The 21,709-nt window shown below is 41.8% G+C and overlaps 1 protein-coding gene across 1 annotated transcript in view; it reads right to left on the bottom strand.

Moving 5' to 3' along the window:
• Slc16a10 (solute carrier family 16 member 10) overlaps nt 1-21,709 on the bottom strand; it is a 91,340-nt gene that overhangs the window by 26,200 nt on the left and 43,431 nt on the right. The window contains exons 2-3 of the mRNA XM_048425547.3: nt 11,792-11,936; nt 7,712-8,165 (exon numbers count right to left, since the gene is read on the bottom strand). Coding sequence (XP_048281504.3) covers nt 7,712-8,165; nt 11,792-11,936 — 599 coding nt within the window. The remainder of the gene's footprint in view (nt 1-7,711; nt 8,166-11,791; nt 11,937-21,709) is intronic.

The following is a 21,709-nucleotide window of genomic DNA, read 5'->3' as shown; positions in this document are numbered from 1 at the left end:
GGAGAGGGAGGGAGGGAGGGAGGGAGGGAGGGAGGGAGGGAGGGAGGAAGGAAGGAAGGAAGGAAGGAAGGAAGGAAGAGGTGGAGGAGAACGAGGAGAAGCTGCAACACAATCGGTCCTGGTATGCAGAGACTACTAGTTTAAAAGGATTCTGCTAGGTCAGCAAGATGGCTCAGTGGTAAAAAGTGCTTGTGACTAGAGGTGGTCTCCAGAACCCACAGTGGAAAGAGAAAAGCAACTTCCAAAAGTTGTCTTCTGACCTGCACATGCACAGTGGGAGTATGCAACACACACACACACACACACACACACACACACACACACACACACTGATAAAGAATGAACAACAAAGCAAATAACAAAAATAGAACGGTGAGTCTTGAGTTCCCTGGAAAAATCTATCACACAGCAACCTGAGTTCTGAATACATCCAGGAGAGATGAACAAGGTAATGGCTGCTAGCAGCACTGAGACATGGACCTCCGACTGCTGGCCAGGGCAGGGTGGATGTACACTTCATTCCTCGTAGCTCCACTTCTACATCATGTCTATTTACAACTTAGGCTACAAAAAGGTTCTGTTTTTTCCCATAGATTTAAACAAAAACAAAAACATAAAAAACTACACTTGGTTCCATTACTTCTATGAGACTTGACAAGTCGTTTAGCTCTCTGAGCCTCTGTCCCTTTTCCTGCCTTACACAGCAGCTGCGGCCGCAGCGACATGCAATTATATAGCCTGTACAATTTCTGTCACTCCTGTACCACTGCTATGCATCTCTGACAAGCATTGAAATATTTCATTTGAATGCCGCACACTTCAGAATACCTAGCTTAATTCATGGCGATATAGGCACCAGCATGGCAACCCTGAGCACATCATCTCACCAGCCTGGCTCTCTGGTCAAGTGGGAGCTCTGATGCTGTGTACACATTTCAGCAGGGTGGAAACCAAATGTGAATAGAAACAGGGACTTAAAAACAGAAATGTGGAAAAACAGTATCAATCAATGTTACATTTGTTTAAAGAGACCATTGGCTTAAAGCAAATCCTTGCATGGCTCTGAGAACAGACATGCAGAATTAACTAAATTGTGCTCTGAAGCCTCGATGCCACAGCTGTTCTGCCATGTTATGCCAAGAATGCGTTCAACTGACGTGGTTGCAGATAGCTGGATTACATAACTGTCCATGCTTCAAATTTATGCCTCCAAATTGAGCTGTTCTCCAGTGTGTTCTGCAAGAATGTAAAGTTACTGTTTATAAGTGAGCTGCCAAGGAGGGCAGGATAGAAAGATACAATGGGGGAAAGAAGGGAGAGAGATACAGCGGAAAAGAGACAACCAGGGGCTAACAGCTTTTAAACTTTCGTTGGGTGTCAACAATTCACTAGGGCTCAATTTCAGAGGAAGGCCCATTTCCCTTCTGTCCTGTACTCCTGTCTGTAACTTAGGAGATAAGGGTAAACTGGCATAAACATGTTCTCAGTCTCAGTAACCTTAGCACCTGGGTAAGGCTGGCAAAAGCCAGTCACCAAGTAGAGTCTTGCAAAGGAAGAGATGCTTCAAATTAATATTTCTATCCCTATTCATCCTGCATCAAAACAATTCATTTTCAGTTTATTTAAAAATATGAAAGGACTCTTACCTTATAAGCACAATTTAGGTTAGCGAAACTTGCATAAGTTTTGATACTCTCTGAAGGATTTGAGGGATGAAATCTGTTATTATCCAGAAGCATGCTACATTTTACCAAATGAAGCCTGATATATTTAAATACAAATAAAGAAAATAAAACCCTGGTAAAATCACTTATTAGCAGGGGGAAGACCAGTTGTTTCTCAGCTGACTCTACACTAATTCTATAGGGCCCTTTGCTTTAAGCAGTGGCCTTGGATAAATGGCTATGACTCTAAACTGAGGCCATGTACGTTTTTATAATTTTTAACAATAGTTCCTTGTTAATCAAATTTACTCTATTATCTTACTGTAAATTTGTAGGTACCTACTTTTGTTTTATTATGGTTGACATTTTTGTAAAAAAAAATTGAACATAAAGTATTATAGTTCATAGTCTCCTTGTGATGGATATAAAAAGTAACTTGATATTGATCTCATTTTCTCATATTCAATGACTTGCCCATCGAAAGAGAAGATCTAGGGGTCAGGAATAAGGTCACATGGGTCCTCTTATTCCTGTCACTTTAGAACAAGAACTGGTTCCCTTCAGAGTCTTCTCTCCAGTTAAAGACCATGCCCCAAGCACTAGGACAGCCAACCATTGCAAGAACAGGAATCTGCAGGGCAAATGAAGCAGAGTCATATAGTGTGGCTGGAAAGGGCAGCTCCAGGCTGCTCCACTGAACAAACATGGGTTTTATCACGTGTTTGACTCCCAGTTCAAACCTCAATTCTGAGCATAACTCAGTGAATGTCCAAAAGAAGCACAGCTTTACGGCACACTTCCTCAGTTCTACCTACTGCGTTCATTGTGCTTGCTGTATGTACTATGAAAGCATTCGATGCAATCCATTCTTCACAACCTGAATCTCCCTCTAGGAGAGCCACGGGGAGATTAAAGGTTGCTTGTTTCCCCTGCTTGCATGGTTCTGCACCACATGATCTGACTGTAGCTGAGTGGTCAGAACCGCTGGGCTCCTAAGTCTCCCAGTCATGCGATGCCCATAGCACACCCTGGTAACATTTGGCACTATATGAATCAAAAAGTAGCTTTTAAAGAACTTCATGTCCCATTTATGGGCTTGTTTGTCTTGAAAGTTGATTCTAGTTTGAAAGTACAACTTGTTTATTCCCAATTACGAGTGGACTTAGGAATCCACTTAATTGCCTTGTAAGCAGGCAAATAATCTACCATTAATCTTACAGCACATAAATGGGACATCTCTTCCAGGTCAAAGTTCCTAATGGAACTATCTGCCACAAAACCAATCCATTTATATATCAACATATTTAACACACTTTTCTTCAAAAAAGAAAAAAAAAAGACTAATGCTAGTTGCCCATGATTCATGCCTGTAACCCCCATATTTGGAAGGATAAACTAAAAAGATTAAGAATTTGAAACCAAGTCAGACATGGTGTCACCTAAATAATTCCAGCACTCGGGAGGCAGAGACAGGCAAGTTGGAGGTCAGCCTGGTCTACAAAGTGAGTTCCAGGACAGCCAGTGCTTTGTAGAAAGACCTGCCTCAAACAAACTATCTTAAACCAGCCTGTGTTACACGGTAAGATCTTGTCTCAAAACATTTTGTAATGTAGCTAATAATGATATATTACAGATTTTCTACCTGTAAGTCAATCATCTTAATAAAATTTTTGTAACTTTAACTTTAACCTAAAAACAACTCAGCCGAATGACCAGTGTTTTAGACTGGAAGAAAACTGGTCCTGAATTGCTGGGTTTCAAAGTGAGGAAATTGAATTATCGTCTTCATACTCAGGATGGACTAGACCAGTAAGAAGGGCTACAAAACCACTGTCATCAGACTGACACGCCCAGTCCACACCCAAGATCCACTCTTACAGACACCACCTCTGGCTCTGTGAGAGTCTCGGCGGGCCTGATGGCATGGCTCCTTTAGAGACAGAAGTGTCTCGAGTTATCTTGTAGTTCCAGCACAGACATAAAAGTGAGGGTTAGAGCACAGGCGTCACCTCTCCTCTCCCATGAACTGACAGTACTGGTAGTTACTTCAGTATTCTTAGGTTTTTGGAGTTTGAGCTCATTTGATAAGTACTGAATGAATATCATTATGACATGGATGTAGAGGAGTTTAAAGACCCAAATGGTATGGCTTTTAATACTACGTGTATCCCCTTAGACTTATACATAACTCAACATCCAACCAATATTTGAGCACCTACTGTGTGCTAGACACCATGCTATTTGCTTTGAGATCTATCATCAAATAAAACAGAGAAAGACCCTAACTTCATAGAATCTAGCAAACTATAAAGATGTCTAATTATAAAAATAAATTAAAATAGTTTAAAAACTATTAACTGCTATTTTAATATAGAAAAGAGTGTGAAGAAGTTTGAGGATGCTGGGTAAGGGAGAAATCTTCACCTGTGGCCAGGTTAAAATAGCACTAAGGCTAAGCACTAAGGCTGTTTTACCACCCTATACACAGGTAAGTGGGAAGGTGGTAGATGCAGGAACTCAGTGAGCCTGGCAGGCAGGTCAGGAGAGACCCCAGTGGCAGGCAAAGCTAGATCATGGAGAACCTTGAAAGTCACTTTAAGGTCATTAGATTTTTTTTATTCCTTTCAGGATTACATATGACATATATTTTTAATCAAAAAAGGAAAATTAAGTGAGTAAATTGTAGGCATACTAAAACTATTATCCCTTGGAGGTAAAATGCTAAAAGGAATTTTCTATCAAAAATCCCTCATTTAAAACACTGCATCAGAATTAACTTCTTATAGATGCCCTCTAGTTAACCATAGAAAGCAGGAAGTACAACATATTAACAACAGAGACTTTGACTGTAGTATACAGTGGACCAGAATGTTAATCCTGCAACTACTGCCCTCATGGGCATTGAAAACACTTGTTAATTCTCCTATAATAAACATCCAAGATCCAATCTCAAACCACTATTAGCATTCTGTTATGAAAAGCACAGCCACGCTAATGTCAACACACAAATATAATCCAGTACCTATAAAAAGTAGAATTAGTGGCAGCTTATTGCCTTATGTAAACTTAATTAACTTGGCAACCATGACAGAGAAATTAAAACATTTTTAGGACCTATGTAACAGACAGTTTAAAATAATAAAAGTGTAATAACCATCTGTGCATCAAATGGGCGAAATCACTGATGAAGTAAGTGGAATTTCAGGGTCACAGGATGGCTCAGTAGTGAAGGTGCTTACAGCGCGGATGGCAGCTTCAGTGCACTCTCAGGAAGTCACAGATAAAGGACTAATTCTTCCAAGTTGTCCTTTGACCTCTACACAAAGGTGACAGTGAAGAGTGGCCAGATTCCAGATACACTTTGAAAGGCAAGTTACCAGGGTTCCCTGACTCTATCAGGGGTGTGATGTGCAAGAAGAAGGAGCTAAACAATCAGGGTCTGAGGCCTGACTCTCTGGAAGGATAAAGTTGCAGTCTCCGGAGAGGAGGGCAATGAGGGACAAAGCAAGTTTTGGGGAGCGTGATCAAGACTTTGTGGTTATTCATATTATGTCTGAAAGAGCCAGGAGTCATGCAAATGGAGATATTTAAGTGAGTGTTGAACATACAGCTCTGGAATTCAGTGAAGGGTCTGGGCTAGAGATACCAGAATCGTGTGTATTGTTTGAACTCAGGAGACTAGAAGAAACTTCCAGTGGACACAGATAAAAAGGACCAAAAAAATAAGGCTTGGGACATAGGGTAGGGCAGGGAGGAGCACAGCAAAGCAACTTTGAAATGACAAGATAGGAAGTGGTGGGGAATATTAGAAGGATGAGAAGCTAACCAAGAAAACAGCTCTCAACAAAAGAGGGCTGGACATGAAAACTGGTTCCTTAGACTTTAACATACCCCTAATCTGATCCATGAGACTTGTGTCCATATACTGAGACTGTATGTGGATAGGCTTAAAAGAGAGGTTACTGATTCTTCCCTTTTCAAAAAGTCACCTGCAAGCAATCATGGTGGCACAGACCTGTATCCCTGTACTTGAGAGGTGGAAGCAATGGGACCAGAAGTTTAAGGTCAACCTGAGCTACATTTAAAGTTTGAGGCCACCCTAAGCTACATGAAATCCCCTATACACACATCAAATACAAAAAAAAAAATTAAATTTCCAAAGTTGCTCTGATAATAAACATATACATCCTTTTTCAAATCATAGACAGAGCCATGAGAACATGCATTATGCTTCTGAAGTTTAAAGAAAACCAAACTGAAAAGTTCAGCACCCAAGTTGACCAAAACCCCAGTATTAACAAAACACTTCACACCCAGGGCCCAGCATCAACACTTTCTCTACTTCTCCGAGCAGAAACTGTCTTTCTCCTGTGAATCTGTGAACCAGGAGATACTATGGTTTATTTTACTTCACAGCTTTATGGTGAGAGCCAGGTGAAGTAATATGCAAAATTAGTTAACTGATACATTGCTAACCTTATTACCAGAAATAGCACTAGAGAAGCTGAGCTGTCTGTTTCTCTGCGTATTTTCATCTTTTGGTACCAAAGAGAATTAGAAAAGAAAATAAGAAAAGCTGGGCTTAGTGACACACCCCTATAACTTGAGGGGCAAAGAAGGAAGATTCACAAAGGCTAGCCTGAGCTACATGTCTCAAAACAGAGAGGAGGGGGGATACACAGTAATTGTGTTCTTGACTGAGAAGGAGTAGGTTGGTAAAACTGATTCTTTTTCAACAGACCCATAGTCCAACAAAAACTAATTCAGTGATTTTAGAGACAACTGTAAGAACGAAAAGGACGATCAGATCAGGTTTTATCTACTATGAATGCCACATGGCTCAGGTCCTTCCCCATCCCTTCTCACCTCCAGCCCAGCTGCTGGCAAGAGCACAGTATGGAGAACTCAGAAATCAAAATTATCCTTGTATCCAGACATGCTCCCCAGCTCTCATCACCATTCCTTGGTTCGATTACTTTCTGAATGTGCACCAGAACATATAAAAGACTCCTGTGTTATTAGTTGACCCTCTAGACCCAGTAATTTCATGAGCCACTGTTACTTTTACCAAAACTTTTAACTAAGGAAAAATTGTAGATATTCCTACATAGACGTGAAGCTTTAAAAAAAAAAATCCAAGTCGTCACATGTAGTCAGTACATACACAAAAGAAAACCAAAGCAAATGTCATTTTGTTTTTATTGATCCGCATTCATTTTATACCACAAGCAGTAAAGGAGAAAAAGAGGAGCAAGAGACAGAGAGCTCCTTTGAGGACATTTTCCTAAGTGTGAATCCCTCGAAGCTGCTTATTCTCATTTCCGTATAAATAGGCTGAATTGTGACATTAAAGGAAGCAACATAAACTGCTTGAGCACTTGAAATCCTAATTTCCCATAAAACTTTAAGGCTCTTCTCTCATTTAAAACTTCCCTATCGCTTCTCAAATTCTTCGCTAAAGAGAATTCCTGTTTTTCCAGATGTATCCCACAGATAGAATGTTTCTTTGTGTCAGGCACTGGCATTTTGTTAAGCATTTAATATCTGCATCCATCTATTGAAAGTTATTAATATTAGCAAGGTCATTGCACTAGCTTTATCCCTGAATAAGATCAGCACACTACTTCTAGATCTTTCTTGAACACTTCTCTTGGTGAGGGTTCACACTGGCCGCACTGGAGGTCAGAGGACAACCTTCAGGAGTGGGTTCCAGGCCTCAGACTCAGGCTGCCAGGCGTGACAGCAAGTGCCTTTCCCCACCGAGCCATCTTACCCATATCAAATACCTTACCTTGATATGACACCTTCCAAGATATTAATTGTCCTTTCAAAATTGCTTTTGAAATTCTGAAGCACGCCATCAGAGTTTCTGTTTAGCAGTCTGATGGGGAAACTGTCCCTGTTTGAAAGACCTTAATTCCCAGAGTCTGGGGTCCCAACCAGGACAACGCCTAAGGCGGACTTCAGCCTGACCTGTCTCGCTCCTCTCGATCCCCCGTGTGACCATAGGCATTTACCTACAAACAGAGGCGAAGACGCATACTCACCAAGTGGACGTAAGGCACAAAGTATCCGAAGAGCGCAAGTGGAATTCCGGCAGCCCACACTGCATAAGCCGTCACCTTGAAGATGGCGAAATTGAAAAATTTCTTTGGAGGACTAAACTTTCTCCGGGAAAAGAAGGAGAGCCTGCTGCCCTCACTCTGTTTCTCTTTGGTGCTGGGAACAAGAGGTCGGTAAGTAAAGCCAGCCAGGAAGAGCACAAACATGAAGATGCAGAGGATTCTCAGTGTGTAAAAGAGGCCCACACTGTTGGTCAGGTTCCCTAAAAGCAAAGGGAGCAAAATTGTGAAGACACTGCTGCCGGCTGTGACGATGCCGTTAACTAGTCCAAGGCGCTTCTTGAAGTAGTGTCCCAAGATAACCAATGAAGGCTGGTACGCAAAGGAGCAGCCGCAGGCAAATATGATTCCATAGGTAAGGTACAGAGGCTCGATGGAGCTGCACAAAGAGGAGACAAACAGAAAGCGGCTTTAATCTTCTGCATGGTGCTTAGTAGAATAACACCTCATATAGGGTTATTGACAGCTCAGCAGTCAAGAGCATCTGCTGTTCTTGCCTGACTCGGCTCCCAGCACCCACATGGCAGCTCACAAACACTGTGACTCCAATCCCAGGGGATCTGATGGCTTCTTCTGGCCTCTGTGGGCACTGGGTATGCACACAGTATATGTATTTAAACATTCATACAAATGAAATAAAATTAATCCTTAAAAGGAACTCCCTTAGTAAAAACAGATCTTGCCAACACGTTTTCTAAAATAAAAAACAAAAATAGGAAAGGCTTAATAAACCAGGAATATAGCAATAAGTTATTTTAACGTAATCTAGGTGTGTGAAAAATGACCATTAAGGTCATCAGTGACTCTGCTCGCCTTTGCCTGCCAAGGATTTCTGGTGAACCATACATAGCGCTGAGTAAGAACTACGTTCTCCACAGCTCAGAAACAGAGACAGCTGCTCAGAGGGGACAATAAAATCTTGTTCAATGGTACTTTCAAATACAATTTAACTATGTACACACATTTTTATGGCCTTTTCCCAGGTGCTTACTAAGCAATACAGCCGAAGAAAAAACTGTCTGGTGCTGTCTCATCAATGCCATATCAAGAGTATTTGCATGAGATCACAGTTGGGCTCCCCCTACCCCAGACCCCCACCCCCGCTGTCCTAGAGCCATCAGCCAACCTTTGCCCTGGATTGCGTGGTTCCCAGCATTGTGCAAGATAAGAAGAAATCATATTCAGATTGCATTAAGACTGAATTAAGTGTGCTCAGCACTGATTCTGGTCTGCAAGCTTTTTAAGTAACTTATTACTTACACCTCGAAAGAATAAAAAGAATACAGGAGTTTTAATTTAATCAAATAGCTTTACATCTCTTAGGAAGGTGAAGGATTATGTGCTTGGAGACAGTTGTGGTAAGAACTGAAAAGAAACAAGTTAAAAGTTGTCTTATTTTTCTTTCTTTCTTACTTTTTTTTTCAAAGTCCAATTCAAAAGGCTATTTATCAGTAGATAAAGCTGGTTAATAATTAAATTTTGGACAATAATGCCCTCCTATCAGCATACTGAGGGAATCACAAGGAACTCGAATCTGATCAAATTAAATCATGCTGGCACTGCTTTTTCAAGACAGGGTGTTTTGGAACTCTCTCTGTAGATCAGATTGGCCTTGAACACAGAGATCCACTTGCCTCTGCCTCCTGAGGTCTGGGATTTAAAGTATGCACCACCACAACCTGCTCAAATCTCCGCTCTTGATTCAATAGACACATTCAACAGAAACTTGGTAGAAAAGTATTGAAAAATGTTTGTTTTGTTCAAGTTACTCACAGTCTGCATAAAGCAATACTTCCATCCCTGTCCCTAGTAAGAATTACACAGAACAAACAATGCCTCATTTCAAAAACATTTCTTATTATTTTGTTTTATGTGCATGGGTGCTTTGCCTGCATGTACATCTGTGCACCATGTGTGTGCCTGGTGCTCATAGAGGCCAGAAGAGTGCCTTGGATCCTTTGGGACTGGAGCTATAGACAACTGTGAGCCACCATGTGGGTGCTGGAAATTGAACCCAGGTCCTTTGCAAAAGCCCTCTCTCCAGTCCATGCTTCATTCTTTTTAGTTGGAAGGGGGATGCTGTCTGTTTTGGTTTTTAGGTCTCTCACTATATGGGACAAATTAACCCTGAGTTCACGATGCTTCAGTCTGTACCAAATTTTCCACATAAGCAGTTTTCCATATAATTCCAAGTTCTTAAATTCTCAAAATTTTAAAGAAAAAAAAATAAAATTTATATCCTTTTCTCTGTCTCCCTCAAAATATTTATTAAAAATAGTATTTATAACATCATTATCACAAACATCAAGTGCCCCAGCTCCTCCACAGTGAAGCAGACAGCCATGAGCAGAAGCTAGCAGCATCCTTCTGAGCAGAACTTGAACTCTCCTGTCCTTGGTGAGGGAGGTTTCGTATCTTTCCAGGCCACGGTCACTGTCCTCACAGAACTGCGGTCCCTTATGTCTGCCCTCGTGACAAACAGCTGGGTTCAGAGGCTGGCATCTAACTGCAGTGTAAGGCAGGAAGGTTAGGAGTCTAGACATGCGCACGGGACTCTGAGTCACCCAGGGCGCTAGAGAATCAGACCTGCCACCTCACGCTGGTGACTTATGCAGCTTCCTCCAGGATATGCTATGCTGTTCTGACAGCTCTTGACCAGCAAGTTAACCAAACTGAGTCATGTGAGGATATTACACATATTAAGGTCAATGTGGCCTCAAGAATTGCTTCTCCTGGACGCTGAGCTGCAGAGATGGGGAAAGGAGGGACAAACTGGGCTACAATATAGTTGTTTCTTCACTACTCAAAAAGGTTGTAAAAACAAATGCTTGGTGTCTGTGTGTGTGAGTTCCACTGAAAGGTATAACAGGTTCTGTGGGCTTTCGCTTGCTCTCGACACCCTCAGCAAGCGGCAGAGCCACTGGATCAGCTAACCCGTACCTGGAAAATTCCAAACTTCTTTTCTTTTTAAATAAAAAGTTTAGAAGCAATCAGAAAGGCTCTTTAAAAATAAAAATCTGTTTTATACTGAGAAATATAATTTTAAACAACTTGAATAAAATTTTAAGTGCCTACTTTATATTGAGGAAGATTTTGTGTGTGTGTGTGTGTGTGTGTGTGTGTGTGTGTGTGTGTGTGTAATAGGAAGTGAAAAGAGAAAAGCTAAGGATTCTGCTGACTAAATATGAAGAAACTTAAACAGGGTCAATTTTGCAAGCTAAATCCCTTCTTAACTCCACCCACGACTAAGTCATGCCTTTCAGAAAGGAAACATGAGGGCAGGCAGGGAAGCGAAAAAGGTGGGAAATGACGACAAGCAACTAGCTGGAGGGTGGCCTCTGGGCTGCTCTTTGCTAAATGCCCACTGCTACCAGCACTAAGGAGCACACAAGCGTTCCTCCAGGACCACACAGAACTGAGGACAGAAACTGCTTCACACTGTAATGTGTCCTTTGACCTTAGGATGCCTGCATATTTTCTTCTAATAGATGCAGTATATGACATTACGTTATAAAGTATATTTAGCCACTTCATCTTGTTAAGGTGTTTAAATACTTTAATATGCTCTTTTTATTTTTTACTATTTTTTAAAACATAGACTGGAAACCTCTACCTGGGTTGGCACTGATTTAGATCCTATTCTCATCAATAAAACAATTTTCCTATCAAGCCTATTACTTAAAAATATCACTTACTGAATCCTTGAGATCTAAAAAGCCATAGCTTTAGATAACTAATAGATATAACTTGATTCCTTTAGGAGTTTTATGTAAATAGATTCAAACAAAAGGAAAAACATTTTTCTGGGCTCCAGGGAACACATGCATCCTAACATCTAAAATTGGCCACCAAGAGCAAGTATGTTTCACTGCTCTGCTTCGGGTGTGCCGCTGAGTGACATCCTGATCTCCAGAATATTGGTGTTTAAGAGGATTTTCTTTTTGCAAAGGCCTGGAAGATATTTAGCAGTTCTTCAAGAGCAGCATGAAGCGGCTACATCCTTACCTTACGAAAGAACTGGACATGAGTCCGATGAATCCCACGGCGGCACCCACGACCGCTGTTTTCCGGCAGCCAAACATGTCTGTGAAGACACTGACTATGGGACAGCAGAAGAAGATCATGCCCATGGACAGCGAGCCTACCCACGCTGGAAAAGAGGGAGAGCGTTACGTCGCAAACTGCACTCACGCTATTCCATTTAGAGAGGGGGTAATCCGCACTGAGGAACGGGGCTGATGCACACGGACAACCAGAGGAAGTCTGGACACCAGCTTAAGTACTTGGCCAGTGGTGATTTATACTCAGCTGTATTCAACTGAATTCTTGAAAAGTTTTTAGCCATGATTCTAATTCTCTTCCTTCATCAGAAAGAAGACTATCTTCAAACACTATGTGTGTGCTGACACCAAACTCGGGCCCTGCAAGAGCGCGAGTGCTCTCAGTCACGGGGCATCTCTCCAGCCTGCTGCACTGGCTGCTCCAGCATCAGTACTGTGCTGAGGGGAACATCTCCGGAAAATACAAAGAGTGACAGGGATCCAAACTAAACAGGACACCACAGGACAGTCTGCCAGACTGTCAGTGAACCTGCTCCCTCCAACCCGAAGCCTAAACCAAGAAAAACATCTGCTAAGGATGAACCTAGAACAAACATTAGCAGAGGCGCTGGAGGAGGAAAAGCTAACTGGAAAGAAGGCATTGGTGTCATCTGAAGAGCAAGAGAGAAGCAGAAAGAGACAGAAAGCTCAGTCTGCAGATAGCATGGGAAAGGGAGCTGTGGGAAATCTGGGGACAACTTTTCAAAACTATTTTTACTAAGGAGTTTATGAATGTTAAATTTTAGGACTCTACTAATTGGATTATTCATACATACACTCTCTCTGAGTTATTTTTTTTGGAAAGTTCCATCATCCTTAAATAAAATAAATATTGACTTAATGTTGTAAGCCACATATAAAGCTGATTCAGCATTCCATATATGTGCTTTAAAGTTTCAGTCTTGTGCATACTGTGATATTTTTATGGTACATATTTGAATTTTACATAGTTTTTCTGGAGCAAAAAGCTGTGATTTTTACCTAGGTTTTATGCTGCTTTCGTGAGACATGGGTAATCATGGCCACCTTCTAATTATTTGTGGTTTAAAATAAAAGGTTTCTGCTAGGCATGGTAGCTCACTTGTAATTCTAACACTTGAATGACTGGAGCAGGAGGAACGCTGTGAGTTCAAGTCCAGCCTGAGCTACATAGATGCCGTCTTAAAAAAAAACAAAAAACACTCATCAGTAATAATTAATTCCATTCTAAAAAAATCTTAATAATCTATATTTAAGAAATGACTTTCTGGGCTAGGTATGGTGGTAATTATCTTTAATTCCAGCACTCAGAAGGCTGAAGCAGGAGGATCTCTGAGTTTGCAATTAGCCTGATCTACGTAGTTACAGGACAATCAAGGCTACACAGTGAGATAATGTCTCAAAAAATAAATAAATAAATGAAACAAACGATACAACTAAAGAAACAATACACTACTAAAACCCAGCAGAATAGAATACTGCCATCCATTCTTCACAGAGGAACCTCTACAATAAGGTACTAACATCAAATAGTAAACCACACCAAGAAATATGTTACATGTAATGTTCACAAGTCAAAGTACACTCTGCCCGCTCCCCGCAAAACAACTAAATAAAAAACAACATAACCACAAACAAAACCCTTGCAAAAGTCTTTGACGACTGTGGATTTTGGTAAAAAAAAAAAAAAACATACATAATTTTACCTTTTCTGAAAATATACTATCTTTTACAAGAAAAAATTCTTGAAAATTAGAAATCACACCTTCCTGCTGATTCTGCAAGAATACATACAAAAAACAAAAACTTAAAAATAAGTACTAAACAGTCATAATAGTCATTAAATAGTCATAATTCTGCTAAAATAATGAGTGTTCTTATATCTATGCCAAACATGATAACTTACAGGCTTGCACATTTTATTAAATTGCACCAACAGCAAGATATAATCCTGTACAGTTTCTTGATTGTCCTCTCAACATTCATCTGTGGAGGGAACAGTTTCCTCTGCCATCGATGGGCACTTTAGCAGATTGGAGTGGCCTTTTTTGTCTGTGCTAAACAACAGAAAGCTTGCAGTCACTCCAGTTAACATTCCAGTCTTCATTTAGTAACTGAATATTTTCTAGACCCAAGGATGGACAGGAAAGACTTGGGATCTGCTGCTTCTCAGCTCTACCCATCCCCTGCGGTTAGTTCTCTCCAAGGTGGGAGTGGGAGAGGAGACTGGGGGAAGGAAAGCAAGGACCTTACACAGCCAAAGGATAGGGGATGCTGACTGGAATTGATGTGGGTTCTTCGGAATGCTGCTCTGAGCTCCTCTTAGCTAGATCCCTACTGAGAGCTTCTGGCTGTCATTCCCAAGCCTGCAGGAACCTTGTCGTCCCTCTAGGCAGTCTATTTGGGCTGGAGCCAGAACAGCTAAGGAGTTACCTCGCACCTGCTCAGCCTCCTCTGATCTGTAGGAAGCAGTCACAAATCCTTTCAAATCCCACACCAGCCACCTCCTGTAAAGCTCTCCCCTTGCCGGATACTTTTAACTTATTTATTCCGTGTGTGCAGGCATTTTGTGCATATGCAATGCTGGAGGAGGCCATAAGATACCCTTGGGCTGGAGTTACAGACAGCTGTGAGCTAGCTGCCTGTGAGTGCTGGGAATCAAACTTGCATCCTCTGAAAGAGCATGCTCTTAACCATGAAGGCCTCTCTCCAGCCCCTCCTAGTTTCCAGGGGCTGTCTCAGTCCTCTGTGCCCCACCCCCATGGACGGAAGTACTCCTCACTCTAGAGACTCTCTGCTAGACATCAAATGTAAGGGCATGTCCCTTGTGCTTCTTCCACGCATGGGAGAAGAAGGCACAACATAGAGTTCTGAAGGAGCCTCACTAAATGTTCTTTCTAACACGAATCCTTCCCAGGATTCTGAGTTTTCAGTACCATTTTAAAGCTTCACCTCAACCCCTGAGCACCTATCACATGGAATAGTCACTCCTGAAATTTTAGTCTAATTTTAGTCTATTAAAATGAAAAGACTTTATTTTTCCTTCCGTTACCACATGCGGCTTTTCTGGGTATGGTACTCAGAACTGGCGGTGGCTATCTGTCAGAATCTGACATACAGTATTCCAATCCCTTCTAGCCTTAAAGGTTCTGTTCAACAACCCGGCTTACTCCGATGGGCCTGCCTGCTGTAACGTAGCATTTCTCTCTCGCCACTTTCAGTCTTTGTTCTGTATAACTGATATTTCAACTATGACATGGTCTATCTGTTTGGTGCACTAACTGCCTCCCGTATCCGTTTTCCTATCTCCAGGAAATTTTGTTGCAGTCCTTTTGGAAATGTTTTCTCTCCCTTTGGTGTGAGATTTTTCTTCTCTACGCTTCTATAAGCCATAAATTTTATCTTTTTGGTATTGTATATATCTTGAAATTCCTACTGGTACTATCTTATCATTTTATTTTTGTCAGTGTTGAATTGTTACAGTTCCCCAACCTTGTTTCCAAGGACAAGTCTGTCCTCTCCTTGATACATTTTATTTTTGAGACTTTCCACAGAGTTTATTTGAATATTGAATATGAGTATACACACACACACACACACACACATATATTTTCTAGCCCTCCAGATCGGATCTATTAGCATTTGAATTCCTGTTTCACATCCTCCATCACTTTCAATGTAGATCAATACAATAACTATGTTCAGCAAAAAAAAAAAAAAAAAAAAAAAAAAAACAGATCAAAGAGGCATATAGGTCATGGTTCCATTTATACAAAATTCTGAAATACAAATTAATCTGCAGTGATGGGAAACATATCAGTGGTTATCTGGTTGGGAAGAAGAAGGGATTGTGAAAAGAACAAGGGCACTGAGTTCTGAATATGTTTATTACCTTGAGCCTCAAAACCGCTTGACTGGTACATATATGTTAAAGCTGTATTTACAAAATAGCAGCCTAGGGCCTAGAGATCTGTCCCAGAGGCCGAGAGCACTGGCTGCTCTTCCAGAGACCCAGGTTTGATTCCTAGCACTTGCATGGCAGCTCACAACCATCTGTGATTCCAGTTTCTGTCGCCCACCCATTGTGTACATACAGGCATTCAGGCATTTTTATGTACCTGTGTACATAAAAGAAAAAAGATTTAAAATTAAATAGCAATTGATTCTATTTATTATATATTTTAATTATATCTCAATGCTGCTGATTCTAAAAAGAGTAAACCTAAATGAAAGATTAGCCAAAACCAAAAACAATATGTTTATTACCTGAATAAGTTAATGGTTGGTATAAAAAACAAACTAAAAGGTTTTGATATAAAAAACACACAAAACAGAAACTACAGAACTAAAGGAAAAATAGACAAACCTACAATCATCATACATGTTAGTGTGCCTCTCTCAGTACTTAAAAGAAAGGACAAGATTTTGTTTGTTTGTTGTTCTGTTTTAAGACAGGATTTCCTCTGTGTAGCTCTTGCTGCCCTGGAACTCATTTTGTAGACCAAGCAGGCCTTGAACTCACAGATCTGCCTGTCTCTGCCTCCCAAGTACTGGGATTAAAGGTGTGCGCCACCACTGCCCAGTCAGACAATTTTTCAAAATCAGAATAAAGGGGCTGGAGAAATGACTCAGCGTTTAAGAGCATTGACTGCTCTTCCAGAGGACAGGGGTTCAGTTCCCAGCACCCACATGAGGACTCCAAACTGACTGTAATTCCAGTCTCAGGGAACTTGATACCCTCTCTGGCCTAAAGTTCTGCAAATCTGTAGGATTCAAACCAAACATTCTAGCTCTCAGCAGGAATAAAAAGATATACACAAAAGTGCTACACCTGACAGTGTCAGGCGCTGGCAGTGAATGCTCCCTGGGAGACAGTGGTGGAGGACCACAGAGGCCTGAGCTTCACCTCCTCTATGCTTGCGAAAGGAGATGGGAGACACAGGGACCTGGGTAGGAGCTATGTTCCTAACAGGCTTCCAGATTCAGACAGGGATTCCACGCTGCTCGCGTAGCTGGGTCTATGAATCCTGCAAGTTACTATAGAGCAAGAAACTCCAAAGCCAGGGTTCTCAACTGGAAATTCAGAGTGCTAAATGGAAAAGAGTGCAAACCACTTGTGCAGGGGGAGGGGTGGTCAAGCCAGACAATCCAGCTCCACTCAGGATGATGCTACAAACCCAGGTTCCAAAGCATGAGCTGGTCTCGTGCTGGTAAAACACCATCTACAGTCACTTGGATGAAACAATCCACAGCCCCATCTAATGACCACAACAGCAAGCCAATGCCTTCACGTTTAAGGATAATGTGGGGGAATCCTGGGCTTGGTTGGTTGGAGAGGGGGTCGGATCTGTAAGACCTTGAACACTCGATCTTCCTGCCCCAGCCTGCTGCGGCTGCCGCTGGAATTACAGGTGTGTGGTTTCCATGCCAGACTCCTTACCAACCTGTGTTAGAGGCCAGGTCTGTGAGGGAATGTGCCACTGATCCCAACACTTAGGCGGCAGAGGTGGGTGGATTTCTATGAATTCAAGGACAGCCTAGTCTACATAGCAAGGTTCAGGCCATCACTGTAAGATTCTGTCTCAAAAGAAAGTACCAGATTTACATAAAAGTAAGGATGTTATGGACAGTGACCACATTTCCTGTTTCCATCCAGTTCCCCTCTTTTTTAGTATCTTCGATGAGTGTGATATTTTCAAGTCATTAAGAAACCGATGCTGGTATTGTGTCCTTTATTCACATTTCTTTAGATTCACCTAATCTCCGTTTTTGCTCTGGGACACCACATTGTATTAACGGACATGCCTGCTTAGGCTCCCTGACTCGTGACAGTGTGCAGCACTGAGTATTTATCAGGTATATTATAGGACGTCCCTGGATGTGGCTGTTGTGGAGCTGTGAGTGCTCCAAAGGAACAGCATGGTCATAAACTGGCACATTATCAAATCAAGGCCACAAAGCCAATGTGACGTTATCGCCTTGCCCAGCTCGCTGAGTGGTGTCTCCAGGATCCTCCACTGTGAAGTTGCCTTCCTTCCCCTTTTTATACTGCACTCTTGGAAGGAAGCCACTAAGTACAGCTCACCCTGCAGGAATGAGAATTAAGCTTCACCTTGGAAGCAAACTGTCTGCCTACATAAGCTGTTTGGAATTCCTCTGCATGAGAGATCAATGTATTCACCCACATTCACTTTTACAGACATAACAGGGCTCGCAAACAGTTATTATATGATTTTGATCATATTCAAATCTTATTGACTACTGGAAGCTCTGTGGGGGTTCTTTCCTTTGGCTCTGTCACTCTTTGACCTAGCTCCCACTTACATAATTTGGGGTTTTTTTTATTTCTTAAAGACAGGGTCCTTCTATGTAGCCTAGGTTGGCCTCAAACTCATAATCCTTCTGCCTCAGTTTCCCAAGCAACTGGAATTATAGGCATGCAGCACTACAGCAAGCTTCTGTGTGTCTCTCTGTAACCATCAGGACATACATTAAGTCAACCTTAAACTAATACTGGTGTCTCTAATTTCATCATCGCAGGACTTGTCTAGGCTTCAGCCTGTCTTGGTTGCAACCTTTCATTCCAAGAGTGAAAATTCAGAAATATACTTTTCATCTCAGAAGTTAGGTAAGTATTACTAGGAGGTGGCATATGCGTGTAATCCAGAAATCAGGAGGCTGAGGCAGAGGCTTGTAAATTCAAGGACCAGGCTGGGTCTCATAGCAGATTTGATTCCAGTTCAGACCTATACAGCAAGGCCTTGGAGAGGGAGAGGGAGAGAAAGAGAGAAAGTTAAAGTAAAAGACGAAGGAGGAGTAGGAGGCAGAAGGATGGGAAGGAATTATAAAAGTAAAATGTGACTAAGGTGTAGAGATAACAACTATACTGTTTTGTTTATAATATCAAGACTCTGTAAGAAGTGAACTTCAAAGTAATACTGTTCAAATCTCAACAGCCATAATGGCTGCAGCCAAGCGAGTGGGACCTGGGGTGTTGTGTCATTTGGCAAGTGAGGCTTTCACCAAGCTGCATCCTCAGGCCTTTTTCATTTTTCGTTTTGAAACAGGATCTTGCTAAATTGCCATGGCCCTAAATTTGCAACAGAGGCCAGAAAGGCCTCAGATTCACAACGCCTCCCAAGAAGCTGGGATTGCTGTGTACCACAGTCAGATTTAACATTAAAGCTTTAATTTGCAATGGCTTTGGGTCACCACTTACACAAAAAATAACACTTCTGAGGTCCACTGAGGTAAAATGGGTGAGACTGTTGGTGGTTGGAGATGACGGCTCAGAGACTTGGCTGGGGAGGCAGAGGAGTGTGAAGGACTGCCATAGCTGCCGAGTTAGACCCATTCACCAGCCACACGGAAGGGCTGGGCAAGACCAACACTGCTCTAAGAATTGATTTCTGAATTTATAGATCATATGTTGTCCTACAAATTAAAAAATGGCAGGGTTTGGGGTTTTAAAAAGAGAAATCACACTACAGTAAACCTCCACCAACTCCCAAGCCTCTATGGCCATCTTTATAGCTGCTGGAAATTAACGCAGTATGCGTAGTCTCATCTCTGGGAAACTGTTCATCTCTAATCTAGATCTGCAGTTCAGACTTCTGGGAACCTCACTTATTTATTAAGCTATGGATTAACCCTATTGCTCTACACAGTAGAAGCTAAACTCCCTCAGGGCACTTCCCTAAAGGCAGTGTGATAAGCATGACTAGGTCCTCATTACAGGATGCCACCCTCACAATATGCCCGCTTCAATCTAATAGGGACAGAGCCAGTGCGATTCAACAACAGAGTATTCACAACGTGGGAGCTGAAAATCCTGGACCTGGACAGCGCTGATCAAAAAGTCTGCGCAGAGACTCACACTGTGTGTCGCTCCTATCGTCTCCTCCTCAAGCAGAGCGATAATTTTATATATGCTGTCTCTTTAAAAAAAAAAAAAAGTTGCATTGAAAACAATGATATTTGAAGACAATTTTTTAAGAGGCTGGGGAGGTGGCTCAACAGTTAAGAGCACTTGCTGCTCTTGCAGAGGACCTGGGTTCAAGTTCCATCACTCACATGGTAGGTGGCTCACAATTATCTGTACCTTCAGTTCCAGAGAACCAAATGCCCTCTTCTAACCTTCCTGGGAACCCAGCATGCATGTGATATACCTAAATACATGTATATTTAACACTTTCATATAAAACAAAATATGTAAATCTGATTTAAAAACTGAAAAAAATGCAAAACAATTTTTTACGTTGTTCACGTATTTTTGGTCTAGTTCCCTTACTGCAGGCCAGACAGGAAACCTATGTACGCAGATCCTAGGATCCTGGGCCCTCACAGAACTGCTGAGCGTGCTCATGGTGCTGCTGCCTCTGCTGGCACTGACAGGCAATTGAGCAGCTGCTGCGTGACTTCCCTTGAGAAATGGAAGTAAAGTGTAGCCTGCAGCCATGTGAAAACGTTAGCCCTCAGTACACCTCTCGCCCAGCTTCCTAGTACGTTTTTGTTGTCATTGCTTTACAATAACCACATGGCTATGGTGGTCTATAATAAAGGTTATTTCCACCTGGTTTGAACATCACATTCCAGAACTTATTTTTCATTGTTTTAGGCTGTGTTTTCTGATGCTGAAAACCACATCAAATCCCTTAGAATGAGGCAATATAGAATAATACACATATAGTCTTATTACTACAGATATTTAGTTTTTGAAGTAATAACTGTTGGCCTTATAATAAGTAGGAATTATGAAAATTTAATGAGTCCTTATAAAGCATTGAAAATATTCTTCAAAACATAAAATAACTAATTGGTCTTCACCTGAACATCAATCATTTCTTCAGAAGACTCTAAGACTTACTTTAAATTCTCAACTGTCAAGGAAAAACCACTGTCCTATACTCCTGTGCGCTTCCTCATCCTGTGCTGACTGCAGGAACCCACTGCCCTGGGACGGCATCTAGATCAAGTCTGACAGCCGTAATAATGACACTGAACACACACTCAGGACACACAGCTCTGCCTTTGTAAGGAAAAACGAAAACCAGCATTAGGTGAGCTCCTGCCACGTGGCAGACACCTTGTGGGCACTACACTCAGTCTTCAGCAACCCCAGGTCAAGCAGCCACTGCTTGGGGAAGAAGCGATGTGCCTAACTGTGCTCAAGGACGTAAACGGAAGCCCTGCCCTGTGCATCACCCCTATAAATACCCGCGCTGCCTTTGTAAGCTCTGGTCAGCACACCCACGCTGACAACTGTAAAACAGAACAAACAAACACACACGTAATCCTTTTAACATAGTGCTTTAATCTTTGAAAGCATCACAACGGGATTGATGGCCAAGGGTGGGAAAGTGCTTAACGAAAAATTTTCAACTGAGTTTTTACACAAGGTATTGTCCTCCCAAACAGTGAAGAGATGGCCAGTTGTCCTTCACCCAAATGTTACCTGTTTTGTCAAGCTTTTAGAAGCTAAGACATATTTTTAAATTCTCAAACAGCAAGAAAAACAGCTTCTGAGCCAATGAGATGGCTCAGTGGGTCAAAGGAACCTGCTGCCAAGCCTAACCCCCTGAGTTCAATCCCCACATCTGCTATGGTGGAAGGAGAGAACCAACTCCTGCAGGTTGTCCTCTGACCTCCACACGCACACCATGGCTCATCCAGGACTCATGTGCATGCACACACACTAATGAATAAATAAAAATGTAATTAATTTTTTTCAAAGAGAAGTTACTTTCCTTAAATGTGGGAGATTGAATTAGTAGCTCTTTCAACTAGCTAATTAGGACCCAGCAAAGCTGCTTACGGCACCTTTCTGTGAAGGACCATCAAAGTC

This window comes from Myodes glareolus, chromosome 1 (assembly GCF_982192425.1).
Source record: "Myodes glareolus chromosome 1, mMyoGla1.1, whole genome shotgun sequence".
NCBI lineage: Eukaryota > Metazoa > Chordata > Mammalia > Rodentia > Cricetidae > Myodes > Myodes glareolus.
The sequence above is the reverse complement of the archived record's forward strand: the minus strand, read 5'-3'. Positions and strand labels throughout refer to the sequence as shown.